The sequence below is a fragment of the Piliocolobus tephrosceles genome, chromosome Y, assembly GCF_002776525.5.
Source record: "Piliocolobus tephrosceles isolate RC106 chromosome Y, ASM277652v3, whole genome shotgun sequence".
NCBI classification, from domain to species: Eukaryota; Metazoa; Chordata; class Mammalia; order Primates; family Cercopithecidae; genus Piliocolobus; species Piliocolobus tephrosceles.
The window spans coordinates 4,788,435-4,804,221 of NC_045456.1; the positions used below are offsets into that span (position 1 = coordinate 4,788,435).

The 15,787-nt window shown below is 43.2% G+C and overlaps 1 protein-coding gene across 1 annotated transcript in view; it reads right to left on the bottom strand.

Moving 5' to 3' along the window:
* The window catches only part of PPEF1 (protein phosphatase with EF-hand domain 1), a 134,901-nt gene that overhangs the window by 106,330 nt on the left and 12,784 nt on the right, over nt 1–15,787 (bottom strand). Inside the window, exons 2-3 of the mRNA XM_026451893.1 lie at nt 5,644–5,771; nt 2,126–2,186 (exon numbers count right to left, since the gene is read on the bottom strand). Coding sequence (XP_026307678.1) covers nt 2,126–2,186; nt 5,644–5,771 — 189 coding nt within the window. The remainder of the gene's footprint in view (nt 1–2,125; nt 2,187–5,643; nt 5,772–15,787) is intronic.

Below are 15,787 nucleotides of genomic sequence, written 5' to 3' on the forward strand. Positions count from 1 at the left end.
CAGACAGACAGCCAAATCATGAGTGAATTTCCATTCACAATTGTTTCAAAGAGAATAAAATACCTAGGAATCCAACTTACAAGGGATGTCAAGGACCTCTTCAAGGAGAACTACAAACCACTGCTCAGTGAAATAAAAGAGGACACAAACAAATGGAAGAACATTCCATGCTCATGGATAGGAAGAATCAATATCATGAAAATGGCCATACTACCCAAGGTAATTTATAGATTCAATGCCATCCCCATCAAGCTACCAATGACTTTCTTCACAGAATTGGAAAAAACTACTTTAAAGTTCATATGGAACCAAAAAAGAGCCCACATTGCCAAGACAATCCTAAGCCAAAAGAACAAAGCTGGAGGCGTCACGCTACCTGACTTCAAACTATACTGCAAGGCTTCAGTAACCAAAACAGCATGGTACTGGTAGCAAAACAGAGATATAGACCAATGGAACAGAACAGAGCCCTCAAAAATAATACCACACATCTACAGCCATCTGATCTTTGACAAACCTGACAAAAACAAAAAATGGGGAAAGGATTCCCTATTTAATAAATGGTGCTGGGAAAACTGGCTAGCCATATGTAGAAAGCTGAAACTGGATCCCTTCCTTACACGTTATACAAAAATTAATTCCAGATGGATTAAAGACTTAAATGTTAGACCTAAAACCATAAAAACCTTGGAAGAAAACCTAGGCAATACCATTCAGGACATAGGCATGGGCAAGGACTTCATGACTAAAACAGCAAAAGCAATGACAACAAAAGCCAAAATTGACAAATGGGATCTAATTAAACTAAAGAGCTTCTGCACAGCAAAAGAAAATACCATCAGAGTGAACAGGCAACCTACAGAATGGGAGAAAATTTTTGCAATCTACCCATCTGACAAAGGGCTAATATCCAGAATCTACAAAGAATTTAAACAAATTTACAAGAAAAAAAGCAAACAACCCACCAAAAAGTGGGCAAAGGACATGAACAGACATTTCTCAAAAGAAGACATTTATGCAGCCAACAGACACATGAAAAAATGCTCGTCATCACTCGCCATCAGAGAAATGCAAATCAAAACCACAATGAGATACCATCTCACACCAGTTAGAATGGCAATCATTAAAAAATCAGGAAACAACAGGTGCTAGAGAGGATGTGGAGAAATAGGAACACTTTTACACTATTGATGGGACTGTAAACTAGTTCAACCATTGTGGAAAACAGTGTGGCGATTCCTCAAGGATCTAGAACTAGAAATACCATTTGGCCCAGCCATCCCATTACTGGGTACATACCCAAAGGATTATAAATCATGCTGCTATAAAGACACACGCACATGTATGTTTACTGCAGCACTATTCACAATAGCAAAGACTTGGAACCAACACAAATGTCTATCAATGATAGACTGGATTAAGAAAATATGGCACATATACACAATGGAATACTATGCAGCCATAAAAAAGGATGAGTTCATGTCCTTTGTAGGGACATGGATGCAGCTGGAAACCATCATTCTCAGCAAACTATCGCAAGGACAGTAAACCAAATACCGCATGTTCTCACTCATAGGTGGGAATTGAACAATGAGAACACTTGGACACAGGGTGGGGAACATCATACACTGGGGCCTGTCATGGGGTTTGGGGCGGGGGGAGGGAGAGCATTAGGAGGAATACCTAATGTAAATGACGAGTTAATGGGTGCAGCACACCAACATGGCACATGTATTCGTGTGTAACAAACCTGTATGTTGTGCACATGTACCCTAGAACTTAAAGTATAATAATAATAATAAAAAAATAAGCTTCCCTTTACTAAGCTACTGTTGTGCACCGACAGATTGTAGTTCGGAGAAGGCATTCAACAAATGAATGTTGAATGAATTCTAACTCAGTTTTTGGAAAAGCGAAAAAATTAAATGGCCGATTTAGTTGACACCATCCAGAGAGGGAAAAAGGCCACTTGAACTGATGTTGCCAGTTGTTGGGTGAAACATAAACAAAAGAGGTAGGCATCTTTTTAATTTCTTAGTGTTCTCCCATCTTCAGAATTTATGCTCTTGATGAAGACAGTTCAATATTTAATGACACTTTTGAAAAGACTTAACTTTTTACTTACCTAGCTCTTCCTTATGTACATGTGCGTAGTTTTCGAACATGAAGGAAAAGAAGCTGGATAACTGGACAAAATAAAAAAAACATTAATCAATTAGTGAACCCCAAACAACTACTGTGGCAAATGCTGTTGGTGCTCCACCCGAGTGCCCTTACTCTCGTGGCGCATTCCTATCCCAGCTACCGCAGGTGCTAAGGGTCACATCTATGCTTGCCTCCAGAGGACTATCTGCATCCAGAGCAACACAGGATAACACACGGACGCCCCTCCTGTGGAGCTGCCCAGAGACAACCACTGGCTGAAGCAAGGGTGTAACGGCCCAGTCCCCCACCTCCCTTGTCTCTGCCAGGGACAAACTGTAGTGCATTTCACACTTGACAGCTCCAGATGGGATCAGGCTGAGATCAGGCTTCAAAAAGTGCATCTTGGCCTAGCTTCTCCCCTGTCCTGTCTTGCATTCCTCACTCCCTTACAGGCTTTCCCTGAAAACACACCCTCAGTAAGTCACTTGTACCAGAATCCCTGTCTCAGCCTCTGCTTCTAGGAAATCCAACCCAAGACAGCTACTAAACTGTGTTCATTATGATCTCTTCTTTTCTTTTTTTTTAAGATGGAGTTTCGCTCTTGTCGCCCAGGCTGGAGGGCAATGGCATTGTTTCGGCTCACTGCAACCTCTGCCTCCCCGGATCAAGTGATTCTCCTGCCTCAGTCTCCCGAGTAGCTGGGATTACAGGTGCGCGTCACCATGTCCAGCTAATGTTTTTATATTTTTAGTAGAGACAGGGTTTCACCATGTTGGCCAGGCTGGTCTCGAACTCCCGACTTCAGGTGATCCACCTGCCTTGGCCTCCCAAAGTGCTAGGATTACAGGTGTGAACCACTGCACCCGGTCATGATCTCTTTTCTTTTTGGTGGTGAGATTAAGAGTTAAGGAATATTCTTAAATATCAAATATATTTTGGAAAGAAAGGGAGGGAAAGGTGGAACTTCACCAGCATTCCAGCCACAATCGGGGTACTGGCTCTATGGCCACCAGGTATCTGCAAAGACCTGCGTTTGTACAGCACAAATAATTTCTTTTTCAAGCCCTGCCTCTCATGAAAAGTAAACACTTTATCAATCTGGGAGTAGATCTGGGAGTTGGGAATTGAAAGAAGGAAGACTTTCCATACAGTTATCAAAATGTATGATTTTAATGCTGTTGATGATGGATTTGTCAATTAACAGTCAATAGAAACCACAATGAGACATCACTTCACACCCACTACGATAGCTATCATCAAAAAGAGATAATAACAAGCATTTGCAAAGATGTGAAGAAATTGGAGCCCTCAACCACTGCTGGTGGGAAGGTAAAACGATGGAGCTGCTTTGGAACACAGTTTAGCAGCTCCTCAAAAAGTTAAGCACCAAGTTACTACATGACACAGCAATTCCACTCACAGGTCTGTACCCAAGAGAACTGAAAACATATGTTCACACAAAAACTTGCATACAAATGTTCACAGCAGCATTATTCATAATAGCCAAAAGGTGGAAACAACCCAAATGATCCATCACCTGAGGAATAGATGACCAAATGTGGTCCATCTATACAATGGAATATTCTTCAGAATGAGTAATATTAACTAAAAAGGAATGAAGTCCTGATGCATGCTACAACATGGGTGAACTCTGAAAGCATTATGCTAAGTAAAAGAAGCTGTGTCAGGCGCAGTGGCTCACGCCTGTAATCCTAGCACTCTGGGAGACCGAAAATGCAAAAATTAGCTGGGCGTGGTGGCACGTGCCTGTAGTCCCAGCTACTCCGGAGGCTGAGGCAGGAGAATCGGTTGAACCTGGGAGGCAGAGGTTGCAGTGAGCCGAAATCGCACCACTGCACTCTGGCGACAGAGCGAGATTCTGTCTCAAAAAAAAAAATAAATAAATAAAATAAAAAAAAGAAGAAGAAGCCGGACACCAAAGACCACATAGAATATGATTCCATTTATATGAAATGGCCAGAATACGCAAATACATAGAGATAGAAAATAGGTGAGTGGTTGCCAGGGACTGAGGGAAGGAAATGGGGGAATGACTGCCAATCAGTATGGAGTTTAGGAAGGGGGAAAGGAAAATGTCCTAAAATTGATTGTGGGGATGTTTGCACAACCCTGTATATATACTAAAAACCATTGCATTGCACACTTTAAATGGGTGAATTGTATGGTATGTGAATTACATCTCAATAAAGAATCAATAGAAAAGAATGTATTGGTGCTGGAATGTGTCTAAAGCATACCAATTTGGGGTTCGCTCTACCTTTATATTTATCACTATATTCTACAGTGCTTAAAAAGACAGCCTATGCTGAGGTTCCTAATCTAGACAAAGGGAGCGTCTGAATGAATCACAGTATATCATTTTTCTAGCTGCCAAAAATAAATCTAGCAATTTAGTTCTTTTTGGAATGTTCTTAATTATCTTTAAAGATTATAATGTGATACACAGATGTATGATTGCTAATAACTACAAATAACATCAAATAAAAATGAGAAGTCCCTCTTAACATCCCAACCCACACCCACCAATACCACTCCTGTCCTCAGAACTAACTACTGTAAACAATTTCCTGTGTATCTTTTTCCAGACTTTTGCTGTCTGTTTCATGTTCTTTCACATAAATGAGATAAACTCTACATATTGTTTTACAAGTTGACTTTTTCATTAGCAACTATATTGGAGATCTTTCTAAGATCTTTTTATTGTTAAAAGTACTTTTTTAAAAATTAATGAGCATTAAAACTAGATTTATGTATTTTTTCAAAAGGCCTTCCTTGGCCAGGTGTAGTGGCTCACACCTGTAATTCCAGGACTTTGGGAGGCCGAGGCAGGTGGATCACCTGAGGTCAGGAGTTCGAAACCAGCCTGGCCAACATGGTGAAACCCCCGTCTCTACTAAAAATTAAAAAATTAGCCAGGTGTGGTGGTAGGTGCCTGTAATCCTAGCTACTCAGGAGGCTGAGGCAGGAGAATCGCTTGAACCCGGGAGGCGGAGGTTGCAGCGAGCCAAGACTGCACCATTGCATTCCAGCCTGGGCAACAAGAGTGAAATTCCGTCTTGAAGAAAAAAAAAAAAGGCCTTCTTCACCCATGTATATCTTCTAGAGCTTGCAGAGGTTTGCTCCTAGGAAATTCTGCCATTTTTTAACTCCTTGAAGTAATTTTTTCTTTTATAAAATGACAACTTTATTTCCTATTAAGGCATCTCCCCCGAAATAGAATAAGACTATTTTTATTAGTTAACCAGACATTGGGCAGCCCTCTTAAAAATGTGGACTTCAAAACTGAAAAACACCATCCTTTTCCCAAAGCAAACGCTCTCTCAATAACTAGTTCCAAGACAATGTCATTGACGTGCTCTATTAAAGCCTTTCACCAAGGTTCCTCAGCTTAAAATGGACCCAAACTTTCATTCTTTCAATAATAAGGGGTAAAGAGAATCATTTTACCAAAAGAAGAGAAAAGCTTGCAAAACAGACCTGCATTTGGCCTTGTTCATCAGCATATTCGATGGACTGGAAGATGGTGAGTGCATAGTGTTGTCTGGCCTTCAGTCGAGCTTTGTAACCTCGGAACCAGTTCTGGATGATCAACGCAGCTTTCAGTGCTGCAGACCCACAGAATATGAAAGTCAGAGAAAAACAGTTACTATGCACCTGTCGGGAGAAGTAGGTGCTTCGGGGGGTCAGGGGGAAGCAGTCCACCTGGATTCCTGGGTTCTAAGAATATTAAAACACCAAACAATGAGATTGACTTTTATGTTTTTTATAAAATGTCCTTATGTCTCAAACGCTCAGAGAATAATGATGGCACAGCCATTAGGAACAGAAGTTTTGGAGTAAGGCTGCCTGAACTTGTATCCTAGGTCTCTAATTACCGTCTATGTGACTTTGGGTAAGTTATTAAAACTCTCAAAACCTCAGTTTCCTCATCTGTAAAATGGGAATAATAACAGCGCCTACCTTTGACATGGCATAAGCATAGTAAATCTACGAATCTGTGTATACCCTATGAAGTATCAATTCCATTCTTCACTACGTACCCCAAAGCAATTCTCACACAGTCCATCAAGGAGACATATGGGGATGCAATTGCTTCTTTGTGGCAACAGGAAGTTTGATACAAATAGGCCTGGCTGCCTATCACTAGGAAAGAGAATCTGTACCTGTGGTGTGTGCACACCATGGAGTAGCACAACACAACTGGAAGCACTAGATTAAACAAACCCGTAGTAACCTATTCAGTAGGTCTTAAAAACATAGTACTTCCATTTAGAATGGTTATTAAAAAGTTAGAGACAGAAATAAATACTACTTTAATCAATAAAACTATATAGATACACACAAAACCACATTTCATAAGAACATATACAAAGGGAAAGATACACACAACACATGATGGACCGGTTATTTATGGGGAGTGAATGTGCGTGGGATACATGAATAGAAGGGAATAAACTAATTAACATAAGAAGGGGTCTTGCACAGACCAATGATGACAATGTTCAATGAGCTGATGGAGAAGTATGATTCACACCACCTTCTGCACCTGAGATTCGATTGATAAAATGCAGGTGGATAAAGAAACACAGCCCCCACCCCCACCCCCGCATAGAGTTTCTATGAGGATGAAATGAGATGTTACAAGGGGAAAAGTTTAGCCCAATGCCTGGTAAAAAGCACATGCTAAGTAAATGGCAACTGGAAGTATTGTCTTGTTTGTGGACTATCCAGGCAGACTGTCTCTCTTCTGGGGAAGGTAGCCTTTGAGCCATCTTGTAGTTTCATCATATTGAAGAAAGAAATCGGGTAAGAGATAACGAGATTTAAAATACCGTCTCTTATGCCTCCTCGAGTTTTAGAGTGAAGAGCAATCAACACCAGCTGGCTCCTTTTATTCATGCTATCATTTTTCCCAGTTGGTGCATAAAAAATAAGAGTTGACTATAACAGGAATGATTTGAGTTCTGAAAGCAGGGATCCAGCCCCCGGTCCCAGCATCCTCTGGTTTAGTACTGCTGCAGTACACAGAATATCCCAGGACCTGGTCATCTGACAGGTTAATTTATTAGCTTCCCCAAGTCTCTTGGGTTCCAGGGACTCTTTCCATTACTCAGGTTCCAGAAAACCCCAGGAAATAGACCCAATGTCACGGATCATGAGCTTTATAGGGAAAAACCACAGGAAGAAGAAATAGAGTGACATGTTGTGGTGTTATAATATACATTGGATTTGGCTGTGTCCCCACCCAAATCTCATCTTGAATTGTAGACCCATAATTCCCACGTGTTGTGGGAGGGACCCAGTGGGAGGTAATTGAATCATGGGGGTGGGTCTTTCCCGTGCTATTTTCGTGATAGTGAGTAAGTCTCACGAGATCTGATGGTTTGATAAAGGGGAGTTCCCCTGCACACACACTCTTGCCTGCCACCGTGTAAGATGTCTTTTTGCTCTTCCTTCATCTTCTGCCATGATTGTGAGGCCTCCCCAGCCATGTGGAACCATAAGTCCATTAGACCTCTTTTTCTTTATAAATTACCCAGTCTGAGTTATGTCTTTATCAGCAGCATGAAAATAAACTAAGATATATATATACACACACACACACACATATATGTGTGTATATATATATATACACACACATATATATATATACACACATATATATGTGTGTGTGTGTGTATATACACATACATATATATATATATAGAGAGAGAGAGAGGTTTTCATCCAAGGCCCTGATACAATCTTTTGTTACGATGTCGGGTATGTTAGGCCTCAGGGGCAGCCTCTGACCTTCTCCTGTCCTCCTTTCACCTGCCCCAAGGCTCTAATTTTCCCCTGACTTTCTGATTATGGGCTTAAGGCCCTATGCCCTAGGGGAAGAAATGCTGTTGTCTTGAAGCTTTCATAAAAACCCAAGAGAACCAGGTTCAGTGAGCTTCCGATAGCTGAACATGTGGAGGTTCTGGGAGGGTGGCCTGCCCCTTTCCCCCGCCTCGCCCTATGCATCTCTTTATCTGTTTCCTTTGTGATATCCTTTATAACAAACCAGTAAATGTAAGGCAGTGTTTCTCAGAGTTTTGTGAGCTGCTTTAGTAAAATAATGGCACCCAAAGGGGGGTCATGAGAACTCCCAACTTGAAGCTGGTCGCTCAGAAGTTCTGGAGGTCTGGACTTGCAACTGGTGTTGGGGTGGGGTGGGTAGGCAGCTTTGGGGACTGAGCCCTCAACCTGTGGGATCTGACACTATATCTGGGTAGGTAATGTCAGAATCTGAATCAGATGACATCCAGCTGGTATCCGCTGCTTGTTGTGTGGAGAAAAGTCCCCACACACTTGGTCACAAAAGTCTTCTGTGTTGATGATTGTTGTGGTGTGAGAGTGGAGAAAAAAACGGTTAGGGGAGAAAGATTTTCCCTACACACAAGTGCAACCTTGCAAAGCAAATAGTTGGTAGTGGCATGGCTAAAATCTCAAGTATTCTCACAATACCATGATGGAGGGTCTAGGGTCACCTAAAAGGGCTGTTCTGTGGGACAGTCGCTAGCATGATGAATCACCCTCTGGCCTCAGGGTTCTCATACTTACAAGCACAAAGGTGCCTTTCCAGTGCCACTTCCTGAGCACTTACAAAGGGCCAGATATTGATTAGTCCTGCAGTCCTCACGACACTGCGAAGCTGACAGAGACTGAGGAACTCACTAAAGCTCACTTAGCTGGTAAGTGGAAATGGACTGTGAGGATTCGAACCCTGGTCGGACTGACTCCATAGCCTAAGCTCTTAACCTCCATAGAGCTATTGATCCTTTCTGTGCTTCTGCTTCTTCATCTGCACAATGATGTTGTGGAATAAATGATCACTGAAATCTCTTCTATTTGGTATTAGCAATATCAATAACAAATAAACAAGTTTGGCCGGGTGTGGTGGCTCACGCCTGTAATCCCAACACCTTGGGAGGCCGAGGTGGGCAGATCACTTGAGGTCAGGAGTTCGAGACCAGCCTGGCTAACATGGTGAAACCCCATGTTTACTAAAAATACAAAAATTAGCCGGGCATGGTGGTGCATGCTTGTAATCCCAGCTACTTGGGAGGCTGAGGTGGGAGGATCACTTGAACCTAGGAGACAGAGGTTGCAGTGAGCCAAGATTGCCGCCACTGCACTCCAGCCTGGGAGAACAAGACTTCATTTTGATTAAAAAAAAAAAAAGAAAGAAAGAAATAACTGAGCTTATTATTATTTCTCTAATTAATAGAACAAGATATCATATGTTAAGGGTCTATTACAAGACATTTGGTCCGCACAAGCATCATCATCTCCATGTTACACATAAGGAAATTTTGAGTTCAGAAAGGCAAGTCTCTTGCTCCAAGTCACTTACCTAGTATGAACTCAGGTCCTCTGGCTCTCTCCACTCTAGTCAGTTACTTCATTCCCTAACCTATGTGCACCTTTCCTTCCTTTGAATAATAATGGCCACTATATATATATATATTTGTCTTTATAATTCAAAGGAAGGAAAGGTGCACTTGCGTTGAGACAGAGTCTTGTCTGTAGCCCAGGCTGGAGTGCAGAGCCATGATCTCGGCTCACTGCAACCTCCGCCTCCCAGATTCAAGCAATTCTCTGCCTCAGCCTCCCCAGTAGCTGGGACTACAGGCGCCCGCCACGACGCCCAGCTAATTTTTGTATTTTTTGTAGAGACGGGTTTCACCATGTTGGCCAGGCTGGTCTTGAACTCCTGACCTCATGATCCACCCACCTCAGCTTCCCAAAGTGCTGAGATTACAGGCGTGAGCCACTGCGCCTGACCAGTACCATTTCTTGAATGCCTACTAAGTGACTGGCACTAGCTGGACACCTGACATCTACTGCCACTTCTACTCCTCCCTGACACGGGGAGAGAGGCAAGCTGGGCCCCCTCCCATCTCTGCCTGGCTTCCATCCCCACCCCACTCTCCAAGGGAGGAGCTGCTGTTTTGTGTACAGCACACAATACGTTCATTGGGTTCCACTGCGGGGAGGGGTGTCAACTGTGGCACAGGAGGTTTATAAACACCTACAGTCCCCTCTGTCTTCTACTTCCTCTTCTACTCCAGAGTCAGGAAGCAGAACTGCCCCACCCCACGCCAGCCTGGGAAGCAGCCATCTTTGTCTGTGTTCATACTCCTCTAGCTGAGCACACATGCCACTTATTAAACTGTCAGGTCTCAACTCTAACCCAGCCTTCCCTAGTCAGCACAGTGATGCTGAGGTTGGGACTTTGCAGACCCATTTCAGCTTTGTCATTTGCCCCCTGTGAGGCTCTGCCAATAGGGGCGGGAAAGGCAGACTGCAAGGCTGGAGGAGGAACAAGGGACACACTTCTTCCCGTCTGCTTCCTGTTCCTGATAGTGTAACCTAGCAACCGCTCTTCATCCCAGGTAACAGTGAAGGATCCAGTTTGCAGTTCATCCGGCACTTGCAAAGCCAGTGTCATGGTAGCCCTGGAGACACCAGCACCGGCTGAGTGTACCACTTCTCAGAGGTCTGAGCTTCAGTTCTGTGGGACCCTCCTGCAAGTTTCTCAGTTGGAATAATTCCAGTCTTTTCCCTTTGTTCTCTCAGCTCTAGGGTGGCAACTTCCCTGCATTTGGTATAATTCTTTACATTCAATTCTCTCTGTTCAAATCACTCTGTGGTTTCTGCCTCCTGACTAGACCCTGCCTGGTGAGCTCGTCTTGGAGAGGTGGGAAAAATAGGTCCTGCTAAGACCTCAAGCCTCCAACTTCCTGCAGGCTGCAACTCATGCCGTCATTAGAGTTCTACGTTGAGACCTGGGGTACTTGTGCAGCAGCTGATAAAGCGGACTTTGATCCACATCCTGCTGTTGTCCCTTGGGCATACATTTCCCGCAGAAACCTCTCCAGGAGAGGGAAGGAGCCCAGCAAGGTTGGGCATGCCAACATCAGACCTCCAAACCCTCACCTAATTCCTAAGCCCCATCCACCATAGGACAGCACTAGCCAGCTAAGGACCCTCCCCTGGAGAAGAAACCTCCAAAATAGCAAAGGGTAGAATGCAGGCATGATAGACCCTACTTGAGGGGGTTGCTGGCCCCCAAAACCCCCCACCCTGCCCAGAGAGTTGAAGAGCTGCGTCATCCAGTTCTAAACTTATTGGACAGCTTAGATCTACTTCTGGTCCTGCGGCTTCATCAGATAACAGGGCTTCTCTTCCCAGTCACATTGATTCCATGCAGAATGAAGGAATGAATGAATAAATGGTATTGAGGAGTATGTGTAGCAAGGGTCTTCTCTTTTTGTTTCTAGACAGAAGCAACAGCACAGATTCAGTAAGTTACCTGGCCAATTTTCTGTGCCTAGTAGGTGGTTTCTCTATTGCCAAGCTGGTTTTTTGTTTTAATAGATTCTTCTCTCTGGTGGCAATCACTATCATGGTATTTTGCAAGAAATTAAATAGTCATGTAGGGGGTTAGTGAGCAAGACAAATAATGAATTCAGAGCGACGGCTTTGTGCCAGGCATTATGGGTCATCTACTTCAACTTGATTTGATTTCATCCTCCCCTCAACAATCCTCTCAAGTGTCACTATCCCTATTTTACAGATAAGGAAACGGGGGCTCAGAAACAACATGTCTGGGATCATGTCACTTGTCAGAGGGAGAATGTAGAGTCAAATCCAGATATCTGTAATTTCAGAACCTGGGCTCGTCCTCATTTTGCTATACATGGCATTTGGAATCAGCCATAAAAAATGAGATGGGGCCGGGCACAGTGGCTCACGTCTTTAATCCTAGCACTTTGGTAGGCCGAGGCGGGTGGATTGCCTGAGCTCAGGAGTTCGAGACAAGCCTGTGCAACATTGGGCGAAACTCCGTCTCTACTAAAACTACAAAAAATTAGCCAGGCGTGGTGGTGCATGCCTGTAATCCCAGCTACTCCAGAGGCTGAGGCATGAGGCATGAGAATCGCTTGAACCTGGGAGGCAGAGGTTGCAGTGAGCCAAGATCGTGCCACTGCACTCCAGCTTGGGCAACAGAGCAAGACTCTGTCTCAAAAAAAAAAAACAAAAAGCAAACCAGAAGGTATATATAATAGCATCTCCTCCCTCACCTTCCCCTACCTCACATTCCCTATCCCTTTACCTGTTCTATTGTTCTCTGTAGCACTATTGAGCATCTGACATTGTCTGCATTTATATGTGTATGGGTTTATTGTCCATTTTTCCCTATTAGCTAGGAATTTCATTTTTATCATTGCTGCATCCCCAGCACCTGGGGCAAGGCCTGAAAATGTATTATATATTTGTTGAATGAATGATTGAATGAATGAATGAACACCTTCTAAGGGTGTTGTAATAATACATAATAATGTATTAGTAATTTGTTGACATAGGTATTAGTAATATATTAATTGATTCATATAAAATGCTTAGCACATTGCCTGTCATATAGGAAGCACTCAATAAATGGAAGATACTTTTTAAAAAATTGTCTCTCTCCAGGCTAACAAATTCCAGTTAAGTCCCAAAGACTTCCTAATTATACATAATATTTCATTAGAAATTTCACAAATTATGGCTGGTTATGGTGGCTCACGCCTGTAATCCCAGCACTTTGGGAGGCCAAGGCAGGTGGATTACCTGAGATCAGGAGTTTGAGACCAGCGTGGCCAACACGGCAAAATCTCGTCTCTACTAAAAATACAAAAATTAGCCAAGCGTGGTGGTGGGCGCCTGTAATCCCAGCTACTTGGGAGGCTGAGGCAGGACAATTGCTTGAGCCTGGGAGATGCAGGTTGCAGTGAGCCAAAATCACGCCACTGCACTCTAGTCTGGGCGACAGAGTGAGACTCCATCTCAAAAAAAAAAAAAAAAAAAATTCACAAATTACTGTGGACAAACAGGCTACCATCTCAGAACACAACAGCTTAGAGCAAGAAGAGCCCAGCCAGCTGGGGTGCATGTGGTTAGAGCCTGCAGCTTTTGCTTAGACATTACTTTTGCAGGAGGCTTTTCCTGACCACCCCTTCTTACATGGTCTCCCCTGCCCTGATCGCCTATCTCCTTCCTTATTTTTTCTCCATAGCACTTATCACCATGAGACATAGTATCTATTTACTTCTTTGTCATTGTCTGTGTCCTCCTACTAGAATGTAATCTCTTTAAGAGCTGGGACTTTGATCTGTTGAGTTAGCTGCTGTATTTCCTGAGCCTGGAATAGTCCCTGGAACATAGCAGGAATAAATATTTGTTGAACGAATGAAATTACTGTTTAGTTAAGACTTTGTGTCTTACATTTCTCTTTGTGCTGGCTGGTAGAGTCTTTATGTTTGGTTTGGTTTTGGTTTTTAAATAGGAGTTTATTTGACAGATAGTTCTTCAAACAAGACATTTCATATTCAGAATGATAAGGTATTTAAAGACTCTCTGCTTTTGAAATTCTTCTGGCAGAGGCCTCCTGAGGAAGCAGCAGGATAAGCGAATACTTAACGTACCTTTAAGGGGCCTGGCATCCAGGCAAGAAGAGACCCAGGCACAAGTGTGACACAGCTGATTAAAATGAATTCGAATGAACTGGAAAGAAAATGAATCCTCTGATAGCAAAAGGCTTTAAGCGAAGAGGAGAAGCATCTATAACCTCAGCTGTTCAAAGCATGAGGAGAAGGGGGTATGGCTGAACTCTGGCCTAGGACCACAGTCTTCATTACTGTTATTTTTGTTTACAGATATTCTATATCTGCCATCTGCCAGAATGTGCGGCTGTCCCAGTGAGACTTCTAACTTCACTGGAAAATCAGCTCAAAGCACATGCCCAGTGAACAGGAGATGGACACAAAGCCTGCTTCTTGGGCAGCAAGTAAGGCAGAGACCTTATGAGGCTCGCTCAGCCACAAACTCTGGCAGCCCTGCAGAGCAAGGCCACAACACAGAGGCCTTGTCCCTGGGAGACACTTTTCTGAAACAAGAGAGTAAAGCGTGAAGTCCAAAAGAGATCATAATTGTGTCATTCTCAGGAACCTCTGGCCTTCCAGTGAGACAAGAGCGAGAATAACAGGTCATTTCTACAACATTTTATATACTCACCCACCAACCCCATCCACATGGGTTAATAAAATAAGTTCTGACTTCGTCATTGGGATACTTCCATTTGGGCCCTGACTTACCCAGTTGCCAGCTATGTAACCTCAGGCAAATCAGCCAACCTCCGCGGTCCTCAGTTTCTCATGTAAACAATGAGAACTTTGGATTGTGTGATCTCTAAGATTCTTTCCGGTGACCAAATACTCTAACTCATCCATCTACTTGTTTTTAGTGCCATTGCCGCAGCCCACCTATCACTGTACATAGAAAAGCTGAAAATAACCATCCAAGGACACATATGATGCGCAAAACTGAACACTCAAACCAGAAACTTCTGGACAAAGAAGACAAATACTAAAGGCTACCTGAAAATCAATCAATCAATCGGAATCATCCCTGTAGAAAAATACAAGTTACTAATATCTTTGGCTTTCCCATCAAGGAATTGTAGCCAAAGTTTGCTAGCAATTGGTTTGGGAACACTAAACATTTCACATATTAATTTTTTTAATTGCCTAAAATATGACTAAGGTGTATGATCTGTTACCTGGTTCAAGTGACAGCCAACAAAAGATGGAGGAACGATGGATGGGGAAGAAAGGGAAGACGAGAGGGCTGGCTCAGACTTTACCACCACGCAGTATATCCATGTAATAAAAATGCACTTGTATTCCCAAAATCTAAATAAAACTGGAGGCTGGGAGATAGAGACACGTGGGAAGTATCTAAGGATCAGAGGTTTCAAAGAAGATCAAGCAATCAGAGAATAGGATGATAATCATGAAGATTCCAGAGGTGGGGCTTTTCCAGGTGACCATGGGGCCAGTAAATGGGAGTGAGCAGCTGAAGTTGAGGAGATAAGGGAGTTGCTGGGGCTCAGGAGATCAAGGAACTCAGACACCAAAGCATTTGGGGTTTATTCACGTGTACAGTGAAGATACCCAGTATGAGGCTCAGAGTGAGTGGAAAGTCTTCAATGAAGTTGGTAGATGGCAAAAACAAGAAAGGGCTAAAAAATGGTACTACCAAAGGACATAAGCCTAGGTTGCCACCACTACAAACTTGGTAAATTTATCTCAGGATGTACAGGATTAGGATTTTTTTCTTTTGAAAAAAAATTTTTTTTTGAGATGGAGCCTCACTCTGTCACCCAGGCTGGAGTGCAGTGGCGAGATCTCGGCTCACTGCAACCTCCACCTCCTGGGTTCAAGCAATTCTCCTGTCTCAGTCTCCTTAGTAGCTGAGATTACAGGTGCATGCCACCACACCTGGCTAATTTTTGTATTTTTAGTAGAGACGGGGTTTCATCATGTTGGCCAGGCTGGTCTCGAACTCCTGACCTCAGGTGATCCGCCCACCTCAGCTTCCCAAAGTGCTGGGATTATAGGCGTGAGCCACTGTGCCCGGCTGAAATATTTTCAAATGTATGAAAAAGTAACGATAGTATAATTGTTAATAACTAGTCTCTCTCTCTCTCCACATACCATCATCATTTCTTCAGTCTCCTTTATTCTAGAACAATTCCTCTGTCTTTCTC